General features: G+C 38.0%; 1 protein-coding gene across 5 annotated transcripts in view; it reads left to right on the top strand.

Annotated features, from left to right (window-relative positions):
* The window catches only part of MFSD8 (major facilitator superfamily domain containing 8), a 44,303-nt gene extending 31,609 nt beyond the window's left edge, over positions 1-12,694 (top strand). For 2 of the 5 annotated variants that reach the window (XM_045991394.1, XM_045991403.1), the window contains exon 11: positions 1,003-2,436. In XM_045991394.1, the coding sequence (XP_045847350.1) occupies positions 1,003-1,209 (207 nt within the window). In that variant the 3' untranslated portion in view covers positions 1,210-2,436. Of the gene's footprint in view, positions 1-1,002; positions 2,439-9,226; positions 9,287-12,370 lie in introns of those variants that run through there. The other 3 variants (XM_045991388.1, XM_045991379.1, XM_045991412.1) reach the window with 3 other exon arrangements.
* The last annotated feature ends 910 nt before the right edge of the window (positions 12,695-13,604 follow it).

Below are 13,604 nucleotides of genomic sequence, written 5' to 3' on the forward strand. Positions count from 1 at the left end.
ATGTATGATAGTTGTAACAAAAGCCAAATGGTTTGAAGTGTGTATGGCAGAAAATGAAGGCTCCCCTTATCCTCAATACACTAAAGATAACCCCTGTTCACTACATTTGCATTTTTCAATACCTATTCAAGCATATGTGCACTCTTGACTTTTTAGAAAAAGATAACACAGAATATATCACATATACATAAATTTTTTTCCATCTTGAATTTTTTTACAGTAGCCATAGCGTTCTTTCCATGTTAGTGCTTATAGATGTTCTCATTATAAGATCTTATTTGATATAAGACCTTATTCTTTTAAACAACTGATTAGCATTCCATTCATTAAATATACCATAATTTATTTACTTAATCCATCATTGATGGACAGTTAGGTGGTTTTCAATTTGAGGATGTTAAAAGAATTGCTGCACTGTACATTCTTAGGTAGATTGTTTGGGGTACAGTGGTTGGAAGAGTGACATTTTGGTATAGTGGAAAGTGGTATAATGGAGTCAGCCAACCATGCCTTCAAATATTTTGGACAAGTTGCTTGAATTTTCTGGGCTTCACCTTCCATGTTTGTTAAATGGGGATAATACCAATTGTAGAAACTTGTGAATGTTGGAAACAATACATGTAAAACACCTAGCACAGTGTTTGGAAGATAGGAAGTATAAAATAAATGTTGGCTGTAAAGGATAATTAATAAATTATATTGTTTCCAGGGCTTCAGCAGACACTGTTTGTCCCTTTATACTACTATATTTTTCTTAAACTGACTAATCAAGTAAGTTTATTGTTCATTATTTGCTGTATTTATACAGAGGCATTTTATATATTTAATTCAAAAATCAAAGATAGAGAAAGTGATTCTTATGAGTTTATTATAGTTTGGTAATAGTAGTATCATCCTTATTATTAGTAGTAGTAGTACTAATAGTAGTAGTAGTATCATCCTATTTTTAAAATAGCTAAACCTGAATATCAGTCAGCTTCTCCTTCCCTCTCCTTGCCACAGGGTGTGTACATGGGCTGGTTAACAGCTTCTGGAAGTGCGGCACGGATTCTTGGACCCGTGTTCATCAGCCAACTCTACACTTCCTGGGGCCCACGATGGGCATTCGGCCTTGTGTGTGGAATAGTGGTACTTACCATCCTGCTCCTGGTTGCAGTATACAAAAGACTTGTTGCTTTTTCTGTAAGGCATGGAAGGATTCAAGAGTAAGGTAACTAACTCTGCGATGGAAAGTACTTTGTATGGGACTTCCTCTTCCAAGGCTCTGCTAGATCATTGCTATGAGTCAGGTTCCAAAAGTCAGGCTGCAAATATTGTATATTTTGAATAACAAGAACATACATTGAATAATTCAGGGAATTCAATGTGTAATTGGGAATAGTAAGATAATATTAAAACACTCCGGTTCATAATTTCCTTCTTTCAAAAATATTCTATCATAACATCTCTTTGGGGGTGCATGAACTCATGAGTGAATGGACAATGGTTTATAAATGGGAAGTTGTACTTTTAGCTTAGACTGCAGAGGTGTCATTAAAATAATGAGAAAATATGCAGTGAAATCATAAGGAGAGTTCTGTGTGAATTACCTATAAAAAATGAAATTATAGAAAGTACCTAAATAGAAGTATCTCTGTTTGAAGATACCTACTTTTTAATTTATTTAAAAATGCAATTTCTATTATCAAATTTCCTATGAAATAAAAATCATGACTCTTAAATTTTCTATTTACCATGGCCTGCTATTCTACCTGATGTTCTATGTCATTATTTTTAATATTATACCTTTTGTCCCATTTTAGTTCAGGATCTCACTAAGTAACCCCTAAGTTAATAGGTAAGCACAAATAATGCTAATACTTGAGCAATAAAGAGGAGTAAGAGATCAAGATGAATTATACTATCTTCAATAGGACTAATCACAATTTTCTTTCAAGTACTACTAATAATAACTCACTTTAAGAACATGAGCCAAGTGTGTTACAGTATACATATACTGAAGAGCAAACTGTGTATTAAAATTACTGGCATTTTTCAACTCCCTTAAATTCTGGAGAAAAACTGTCACTTCAATTATTTACTTTTCCCATCTCTCGGTAGTGACAGGGAAGACAAAACAGTTTTCAAACTATGTCTGTGCAGCTATTCAGAACTGCAGAATTTTAAATTGGCATGGGCCATGACAGCCCCAATCTAGCTAGGCTAACAAATATTTGAGGTAAAATTGCTTTACTCTATCAGTTTACTGAGTTTACTTGAAGTTGGCTAAATCACACTCTCTATGTATACATTTCTACCTCTACATATGTTGAATGCTGATAAGAGGAACTAGTATAGAAGTATGTATATGGATGATCAATATTACCAAAAAATGCAAAAATATTTCTAAATATTTTACCAAATGTTTCCTACCCTAAGTTTTATTTTCAAATCTCAAAGTAATTAAGTAAACACTATGTTTACTTAATTTACTGTACTCTTGTCTTTTCTTCCTTTTTTTTCTTTTTTTTCTTTTCTTTTTCTTTTTTGGCTTAAACAAAGAAATTTATTTTTTCACAGTTCTGGAGGCTAGAAGTCTAAGATCAAGGTTGTCAGCAGGGTTGGTTTCTTCTGAGGTCTCTCTCCTTGGCCTGTAGAGATATATCTTCTCCCTGTATCTTTTATTTGTTTGTTTTTCCAGCTTTATTGGGATATAATTTACATATAACATTGTGTAAGTTGAAGGTGTACAATGCATTGATTTGATGAATTGATATATAGCAAAATGGTTACTGCCATAGCATTAGCTAACACCTCTGTCCTATCTCATAATTATTCTTTCTTTTTTGTGGTGAGAACATTTAAGATCTACTCTCAGCAACTTTTAAGTATAAAATACAGCATTATTAATTGTGATCACCATGCTATAGAGTAAATCCCCAGAACTGATTTATCTTATAATAGGAAGTTCTCTGACCAACATCTCCCCATTTCCTCCACCCGCGAGCTCCTGTCAACTATCACCTACTCTCTGCCTCTAATAGCTCAGCTCTTTTAGATATCACATATAATTCTCTGTATGACTGATTTCATAATGGCCTCAAGTTCCATCCATGTTGCCACAAATGGAAGGATCTCCTTTCTCATGGCTAAATAATATTCCACGACATATACACATCTTCCTTATCCATTCTCCCGTTGATAGACATCTCGGTTGTTTCCCTGTTTTGTCTTTTGTGAATAATGCTGCAGTGAACATGGGAGTGCAGATACCTTTTTGAAATCCTGCCTTCATCTCCTTTGGATATATACCCATAAGAGGGATTGCCACGCCGTATGGTAGTTCTTTATTTTTTGAGAAGCTTCCATTCTGTGTTCCACAGTGGCTGCACCAATTTACATTTCTACCAACAGTGTGCAAGGGTTCCTTTTTCTCCACATCCTCATCTATACTTGTTATTTATTGTATTTTTCATACTAGCCATTGTCACAGATACTAGGTGATACCTCATTATGGTTTTCATTTGCATTTCCTTGAGAATTACTGATGTGGAACATCCTTTCATGTCTCTGCTGGCCATATATATGTCCTTTGGAAAAATGTCTTTTTAGAAACTCTGCCCATTTTTTCATGGGGGGGTAGGGGGATAGGAGAAGAATAAATGAAACAAGATGGGATTGGGAGGGAGACAAACCATAAATGACTCTTAATCTCACAAAACAAACTGGGGGTTGCTGGGGGGAGGTGGGATTGGGAGAGGGGGAGCGGGCTATGGACATTGGGGAGGGGAGGCGAACCATAAGAGACTATGGACTCTGAAAAACAACCTGAGGGTTTTGAAGGGTCAGGGGTGGGAGGTTGGGGGAACAGGTGGTGGGTAATGGGGAGGGCACGTTTTGCATGGAGCACTGGGTGTTGTGCAAAAAGAATGAATACTGTTACGCTGAAAAAATAAATAAAATGGAAAAAAAAAATAAAATAAAAATCTTTTCTTTTTTTTTAAGCTCTATCCTCAATGTGGGACTTGAACTCCCAACCCTGAGATTAAGAATTGCATGCCATATGGACTAAGCCAGCCAGGTGTCCCTCCTCTGCCCATTTTTAAATCAGACTATTTGGCTTTTTTGCTATTGAAATTTGCTGTACTCATATCCAACTTCTTCAGCTCTACTAGAAAGCTTAATCTGACAGAAATTATCCTGATTAAATTTTAGAGATTGTTTTGACTCATCTCCATGTCCCTTAGCAAGACTACTTCAGTTAGACTTATTAGAACCAAGTTAGGTATCTGGGTGTTTGGTCAAGTCCTGGGATCTCTCTTTCCTGATGTTCTGCAGCTCTTTCCTCAGTCTTACATTTTTTGGGTAACTTCTAATCCTAAAGAGTGAACTCCACCCTTGGTTTAGATAGTGTGTGTGATAGAAATAACAATAATGGTGATGAAAATAATAGCATACGTTTATAGAATTCTTTCCATATTGCAGGTAATATGTAATATAAAGTTTAATTTTCACAGCCATCTTATAAAGCAAAGATACTGTTGTGAGTCCCATTTTACAGATAAAGGAACAGAGGTATAGAGAAGTTAAGACACTGGTCTAAGTAACAGTCTGTCTTTAGACTCCACACTTTAAACCACTAAATTTGTTATAGTGGGGGAAAGAGCCCAGAAAGTTGCAAGAGCAGTTAATTGTGTATTTCAGCATTAAATTAAGTTAGGTATAACAGTGAATCATACTAGCAGAAATATTTGAAAAATGTAATTTGAACCCGACTAACTGGAGCTATTATCTTAGCAGAGTAGACTGTTTCTGTGCAAGAATATGACACAGAGAAGTTTCCCAACTTCCCAAGATTTATAATATTAAAATTCAGATAAACTATAACCTTGCAAAAATGACCAACACCTTTCTTTTTAGTAAGAGTGCTTTCTTTTCCGGGTGATTATACTACCACACATCTTGGGATAGAAGAAGATGAGGAAGTGACATGGGGTTGAGGACGGGGAAGGGAGATAGATTTGAGGAAAAAATCACTAGTTAAGGTCTTGAGTGGGACAAGTAGAGTCTAAGTTGAAAAAGATGACAGGAGACCATAAGATATGAAAAATTGCTGAAAATAGTTTGTATTTCAGAATGGTAAGTTTTTGAAAACCTAATCTTAAAGGATTTTTATATTTGAAGGGCTTTATAACTTCACAAGGCATCTCCATGTTACCTTGCTAAGCTGGCCTACATTCAAACTCCCCCAGTTATCTTGCCTAAAGTGAAATAGATCTCTATGTAATTTTTGTTTTGGGGAGTGTAAACTATTTATCTGCATCTGCTCAAGAATAGATTAACTTATTGTGAGAAGATATTTTCAGTACCATTTTTGACTACTGCAGATTTATTTGTAAGTTAGTGTATTTTACATTGTGAATATACACTTTCTAATAAAAAATTACTATGTATATGTATCTTAAGCCTTAAAATTATTTATTCATATTTTCAACACCTATTCAAGGGGTACCTATTATGTACCAATCACCGTGTCATCATTGGGAATAAAGCAGTGAACAAAATACATAGAGCCCCTGCCCTCGTGGGACTTAAATTAATTAGTGAAGTGATTACACAGATGATTATGCCTGAAGCAAGGGTGATGCGAGAGAAGTATAGGGAGTTATGAAGGTGACGTGACTCATGGGGGATCTGACCTGAACAGGAAAGTCAGGGACTGTTTTTCTAAAGATGTAATGGTTAACTAAGGCTTGGTGGAGAGAATGGTTTGGACTGGTGAAGAGGGAGACAAGTGCATTTCAGGCCGAAGGCAAGGCAGGAGCAAAAACCCTGGAAGTGGTAAGATATTGGGGCTTTCATGGGACTACAGATAGGTCTGAGGTGGCTGGAGTATAGTAACTGAAGGAAAGTTGTGTTAGTTGAGGCTACAGAGGGACAATGCAAGGCCTTATAGACCTCAGACAGTAGGTCTCCAGTGGTAAGTAAGAGGTATTCTAACTTTAGGCACAGTTAGAGTGAAGAGTCCAAAGCATGTCATCAGGACTCTCTTTTTCTTTTAGTTCTACATGCTTGACTTTATTTTAAGGTACTCTCCATTCTGTGGCAAGATGAGCACAGGCAGCCCCAAGTTTGCAACATCTGTGTAACTCACAATACCAGAGAAAAATGGCTCTGGCAGAAGTATCAGAAAAGGCTCAAAGTTGCCAACTTTAACTTGCATACCCATCTGTGAACTGACCAGATGGACAGGGAATGGAATCCTCTACTAACCCAGGCCTGGATCGTTCATCCATTCTGGGAATGCAGTCGTCTGTACATTGAAGAGACAGGAGGGGAAGAACTGTCAGGTTCAACTTAATTACATAGATTAAACAGATTTAAAACTGAATGGAGAAGAGGAGTTTCCACCAAAGAAAGGTCTGTTGAGCTGACAAATATATGTTTATCCACTATGCCTACACCTCCAAACTGTTCTCACATCATTGCAATCATAGAAAATATTATATGGGCCATCGTGGAAAGTAGATGAAGTTGCTTGTACTCTGCTTCTTCAGACCTACCAATCAAATCAGTGCTCTAAAGGGAGCCTGCTACCTCCTCTCTCTCTCTGACTGCCTCTCTGCCTACTTGTGATCTCTCTCTGTCAAGTAAATAAATAAAATCTTTAAAAATACATAAAAAATAAAAAAATAAGAAACCCATTGGTCCCCTTTGGAGGTTGCTAGGGCTTTAGTTCTTAATTCTCAAAACCAGAAAATAGATTCAAGAATCTATTCTGCATTTTGCATATCTAAACTTCAGGGTAATCAAATATTGATGAGGGAAAGTTATTTTCTATAGATGAATCCAAGTTAGGAGTGCCTGGGTGGTTCAGTTGGTTGAGCATCTAACTCTTGATTTTGGCTCAGGTCATGATCTCAGGGTCATGGGATCAAGCCCTGTGACAGGCTTAGTAGGGAGTCTGCTTGAGGATTCTCTCTCCATCTCCCTCTGCCCCTCCCCAACTTGCACACACATGCAGACACACACACACACACACACACTCTCTCTCTCTCTCTCTCACGTGAGATTTCATAAGGAATTGAGAAAAAAAGAGGAAGTGGGCAACATGAGAAAAATTGACTTTGGTGAAAGAGCAAGGTCAGCAGTTAAATGTTGGAGGATCACTGGCAGAGCTTCTAGAACCTAGTTCCGTAGCTTCATCAGCATGGCTGTGGGATCTGTGCTGAGCAGGGGTGGCAGTGTCTTTTCTGGGGCAGCTCCTACATTCAGTGATTTAGGCATTGGGCCTAACTGCAAAGCTTGAATCTCAGTCACTCCTAGATATTCTATGTACCAATACCCTTTAATAAATGTATTTTCTGCTTACCTAACTAGATTAGATGTTTGCATCTAATCTAATGTTTGCAACTAAAAACCCTGACTGATACAGAGGAGGCAAGAGTAGATATTTGGAGACAAGCAGTTTACTGCAATAGTTCAGATGGGTAATGCTGGTGACCTGGGACTAGGGAATTGGCAGTGGAACTGGGAGTTGAAAGCACAGCATCAAAATATATTTCAGAAGGAGAGTTTACAGGATTAGTTGATTAGATAAAGTAAAAGAAGGTGTTAAGAATGACTTCCAGGGGTGCCTGGGTGGCTCAGTCGGTTAAGCATCTGCCTTTTGCTGACATCACAATCCCAGGGTCCCTGGATCAAGTCCCCATCTGCTCCATCCCCTCATTCTTTCAATCTCTCTCAAATAATAAATAAATAAAATCTTTTCATTTATTTATTTATTTATTTATTTATTTATTTTTAATTAATTTATTTGACAGAGATCACAAGTAGGCAGAGAGGCAGGCAGAGAGAGAGAGGAGGAAGCAGGCTCCCTGCTGAGCCGAGAGCCCGATGCGGGGCTCCATCCCAGGACCTTGGGATCATGACCTGAGCCAAAGGCAGAGGCTTTAACCCACTGAGCCAGCCAGGTGCCCCTAAATAAATAAAATCTTAAAAAAAACTAAGAATGACTTCCAGGATTCTGACACAAACAGCTGGATATACAAGTGCCATTTATGGAATAAATATGGAGGAGGAACAAGAAAATAGTACAGTTGAATTAAACGATATTCTTACAGACAACAAAGGCATGCCAGATAGATCGACCCATAAAACACAGAAAAACTAAATATCATAAAATGAACGGAAAGAAATTATGAAATAATGGAAACTTGAAAAAATGACAAATCATAATTAGAAATAAGACAATTCCTCAGTGAAATTGAAAAATAAGAGAATATGAAGGTATGAAAGTATTGCTGGCAAAGCTCAGAAAAGAATAAGAAATTTAAAAAGTAATCTCAACATAAAGAACCAAATTAGAAGGAACATAAGAATAAATAAGATGCCACAGATAACTTCATAAGGGAAATTAAAGACAAAGGAAAAATTAAAACAACAGAAATAGAGATTAAAATGATTCCAGAGACAGTGATAGATATAAAAACTAAGCACAGATAACTTAACATATATTGTAGAAGTCTTTGAAGATAACCAAAGCAATGAAACAGAATAAATTCTACAAACTCAAGTAATTTAAATTTTGTTTCTTAGAACCTTAATATTATACATATTTTCCATGCTATTACTAATTATTTGAACATATTTTTTTGACATTGGAACAGCCAATAAATAGGTAGGGTGCTTGGATGGCTCAGTCAGTTAAACGTCTGCCTTCGGCTCAGATCATGATCCCAGGATGCTGGGACTGAGCCCTACATTGTGCTCCCCGCTCTGTAGGGAGCCTGCTTCTCCCTCTCTCCCTGCCTGTTGCTCTCCCTGTTTGTGCTCTCCCTCTCTCTCTGTTAAATGAATGAATAAATAAATGCAAATAGGCTCATCTTTAATGAGAAAAAAATATTTTCATCTCTTTTGCTAAGAAATTTAACACTAAACTGTGTACAAGAGACATTCCTTAAACAGACACAGAAAGGTTAAAAATAAAATGCTAAGTACGGATGTTCCAGGCCAAGCTAATTCAAAGAAAGCAGGGGTCAACATCTTGATCTCACAAGGCAGAAGTCAAGCAAAAAGGAATAAAAAGGCACCAAAGGATACTTCATTATGCTCAGTGTTACAATCACAAAGAAAATGTTAATATTTGTGTCATCAATAAGACATTAATAACTTTTATAAAGCAAAAACTATAAGAAATTCTGTTGTGTTTTTTTTTTTTAAGATTTTAATTTTATTTCTTTGACAGACAGAGATCACAAGTAGGCCGAGAGGCAGGCAGAGAAGCAGGAGAGAGAGAAGAGGAAGCAGGCTCCCCGCCAAGCAGAGAGCCTGATGCGGGGCTCCATCCCAGGACCCTGAGATCATGACCTGAGCCGAAGGCAGAGGCTTTAACCTACTGAGCCACCCAGGCGCCCCAAGAAATGCTGTTTTGTCACAATAAAAATTAATTTAAAAAAAGTCTGAGTTCACAAATATACCAAAAACAAACACCTTACTAGTTACCTTTGGTAGTGTCTAGAGCACAGACTCTTTTTATTCCGAGAACTAGTAAATAAAGGAAAAAATGAAGCTTTGTGGCAGCCTTTTCTGTATCTTCTTTATTTCTGATTAATCAATGACAGAAAATTCAAAAGGAGTGACAGAAATGTCACCATCTTGTAATTCCTAATGAAATCATGAATCTAGGTAGCAGTCATTATTGAATGGAAAACTCATCGAGAACTTTATAATGCATACCTGACACAGCTTCTGAATCTACTAATCAGTCTTGGTATCACAAAAAGAGGCAACAAGTTATCATACGTTCCTAGTAGTAAAAACAGTACCAGCTAAGAACTATTCTTGTCCCTTTCCCTCTCCATCTAACCCCACCTCAATCAAACCTAAGTCTAATCATGCTTCTAGAGCTTTTGGAAAAATTCAGAAGATACATCGTAAATGGTACCATTGGGATGCAATCAGTTGATCCTAGAACTTAAGAAATTGCTACAGAACATTTCTGTAAAGTTTATCACATGTTTAAACTTTCTAATGTATTAATAGATAGATCGATATACACACTTTTCAGTCCCATGGCAACAACAGTAAAATCTTATATTAACAAAGTGATGAATAGTCTCTACACAGTCTCTATATAGACTCTCTATATAAAATAGTCTCTTTATATTAAAGAAGCAAATTTTTTTTCTTTAATAAATGGCAGAAAACATGGTAGAGGTGGAATAATATTAAAAGATTAATATGCTAAGTAAGTGAAGTAAGTCAGAGAGAGAAAGACAAATACTGTATGATCTCATTTATATATGGAATTGGAAAAAACTGAACTCACAGAAACAGAACAGATTGGTGGTTACCAGAGGCAGGGAAGACGGGGGGCAGTGGTTGAAGATAGGAGTATGGGTGGAAGTGGCCAAAGGGTAAAAACTTCCAGTTATAAGTCCTGGGGATGTACTGTGGTGCCCATAGTCAACAATATTGTATGTTGCTAAGAGAGATCTTAAAAGTCCTCATCACAATTAGCTTCAGTTGTGGTGAGCATAGCAAAATGTGTAGAGTAGAATCACTAGCATTGTACACCTAAAACAAATGTAACGTGTCAACTATACTAAAAAAAAAAAATGTTTTTAAATAAATACTCCCACAAACACCCTAAATTCTCATCCCAAGAAAGCAAAATTGTAACTACGTGAGGTGATTACTGTTACTTAAACTTGTGATAATCATTTTTGTGTACAACATTTACCTACAACCTTTCATGAAGATAAAGAAATACTAGGGGCAGAACTAAGGTGGAGGAGTAGTCGGGGGACCCTGAGTTTGCCTCGTTCTTGGAACACAGCTAGATTAACATCCAACTATTTCAAACAACTAGGAATACAATCTGAGAAAACAATCTGCACAGTTGGAGGGAAAGAACCTGGTGGATGCGAAGTTCAGAGATGTGATTTGGAGGAGAGGAAAGCCCAGCAGTCACAAAGGGAGGGACCCCTTTTCATGGAGCAAAATCAGGGGGAGGGAGAAAAATGGGAGAGTGCACAGTGGGTTGGGATGGGACAATAAGCCATAGTGGGGAGATACCCTGGGTCGCACAGGAAGAGATCACTCTCCTTATGGAGTGCATTTGGAAGAGCATATTTTGCCTCTCCAAGGACAGGAGGCCAGGCGGGAGCCATTGAGTCAGTAGGGATAGAGGTATGTGTAGAGGTCAGAAAACCTCAACTTTTTACTGTGAGCCACAATAGGCTTCACCTCTGAGTGTGCACAGAATGGCAGCTTTTCTGAGGCAGAACTAAGAAGAAAGCAGACAAGAGCAGATTGCAGAGAACCTGGCTGCCAATTTTTTTACTGTCTGCCACAAGAGATTTAAGCCTCTGTGATGACTTTTCTGGGACAGAAGGGAGTGGGAGACTGAGTTATGTGAAGACGGCTGATAATCTGGTTTCAGCTTTTCGCTAAGTGTTACAATAAACTCTAGTCTGCGTGTGAACTGTGCAGCTTTTTGGGGCCAGGATGGTGCTGGGCATGCTCTGAACCTCTCCTCTGGGGGATGGGAGTGGGCCCACATCATACCAGGTTTTTAAACTTGGGATTTTTGAATCCCAGCCACCAACCAAAGATAAAATACAAGAGATCTGTGGCTCTGGGTGTGCCAACGGCCTGGGCACATACAGAATACAGGTTAGGGCAGAGAAGTGACAAAAGCCTGGGACACCGGAGACTGTTCACTTTTGTAAGAGGACCTTTTCAACAGCAGTGGCCATGAGTTCTCCTCCCTGGAGACAAGAGGGAGGGGTGATGCCATATTCTTACTCCACCACTCCTCCCTCCCCCAACCCCAGGACTCTCAGACTTCAGGGAGAAACACAGCGCCTCCAGTGGACACTTGAGTCCCCTACACTAAACCCCACACCCTGCACCTGCCAGGGGCATCTTTACAAAGGCAAGTCAGCTTATAAGCCAGCCCAGCTCCCTCAGGAGACCAACACAGGCCCTGCATCTACCAAGTCTGATTAAAAAATGCTCCAAAACATCAGCTAACAGTGGAAATAGGACCAGTCTTGCTTCCTTTTTTTTTCTTTTTTTAATTTTTAATTTTTTTACTTCTTATTTTCTATTCTTTATCTTCTATTTTATCTATATATTTTTCTTTTTCTCTTTTTTTGTATCAAGTTTATAATTTTTTATTCATTTTTTGTTCCTTCTCTTGTTTTTCGGATCAGACGTCCCCCCCCCCCCTTTTCTTCCTTCCCTACTCTTTTTCTTTTTCTTTTTTTAAAAGTCAGGCTTATAGTTTCTTATTTGTCTGTTCACATTTTTATTCCTTTTCCTCTTCTCTTATCTTGAATTAGGGTTTTGTTGTTTCTCTTTTTTCTTCTTTTTTCTCTTACAGGCTTATCTTGACAAATCAAAGCATAACTACTTAAAGGTCCAAACACTCTCCACTATAAGCAAGAAGGAACTCTGTAAAGACCAGTGGGAAAGAGCAGCAAAAACACACAGCAGAGTGTATAGCATATACCAGAAACATTGCCTGAAGTTGTTGTTGTTGTTATTGTTTTATTGTTGTTTTTCTTTCATCCTTGCTCTTCTGGACAAAATGACAAGACAGTGAAATTCAGCCCCAAAGAAAGGAGACAGTACTCAGTGCCAGGGATTTAATCAATAGATATAAGCAAGGGCGCCTGGGGTGGCTCAGTTGTTGGGCGTCTGCCTTCGGCTCGGGTCGTGATCCCGGGGTCCTGGGATCGAACCCCATATCCGGCTCCCTGCTCTACGGGAAGCCTGCTTCTCCCTCTCCCACTTCCCCTGCTTGTGTTCCCTCTCTCACTGTCTCAATCTCTCTCTCTCTGTCAAATAAATAAATAAAATCTTTTAAAAAATAAAATAAATAAATAGATATAAGCAAGATGTCAACTAGAATTTAAAATAACGAATACAAAGATGCTAGCTGACTTGAAATAAGCATAGAAGACATTAGAGGATCCTAACTGCAGAGATAAAAGAACTAAAATCTAGTCTGGCTGAAATTAAAAATGCTATTAATGAGATGCAGTCCCAAATGGAGGCTTTAAAAACAAGGATAAACGAGGCAGAAGAGTGAGATAGTGATATAGAAGTCAACATGATGGAAAATAAGGAAACTGAAAAGAGAAAAAAAACTACTATATCATGAAAGGAGACTTAGGGACCACAGCAATTCCATAAAATGAAATAATATCCAGATGATAGGGGCCCCAGAAAATGAGAAGTGAGGGAGAGGGACAGAAGGTTTATTTGAACACAGTATAGCTGAGAACTTCCCTAATCTGGGGAAGGAAACAGACACTAAGCCCAGGAGGCACAGAGAACCCCCCTGAAAAATCAATAAAAATAGGCCAACACCTTGACATATAATAATGTAGCTTGCAAATTTCAAAGATTTTTTGAGAAAATTCTGAAAGCAGCCCAGGACAAGAGGTCCTTAATCTACAGACACACACACATAAGGCTGATAGCAGACCTGTCCAGAGACCTGGAAGGCCAGAAATGACTGGTATATATTCAGCATGCTAAATGCAGAAAATATGCAGCCAAAAATACTTTATCCAGCAAGATTGTCACCCAGAATAGAGGGAGAGAGAAAA

The sequence above is a fragment of the Meles meles genome, chromosome 2 (genome assembly GCF_922984935.1).
Source record: "Meles meles chromosome 2, mMelMel3.1 paternal haplotype, whole genome shotgun sequence".
NCBI classification, from domain to species: Eukaryota; Metazoa; Chordata; class Mammalia; order Carnivora; family Mustelidae; genus Meles; species Meles meles.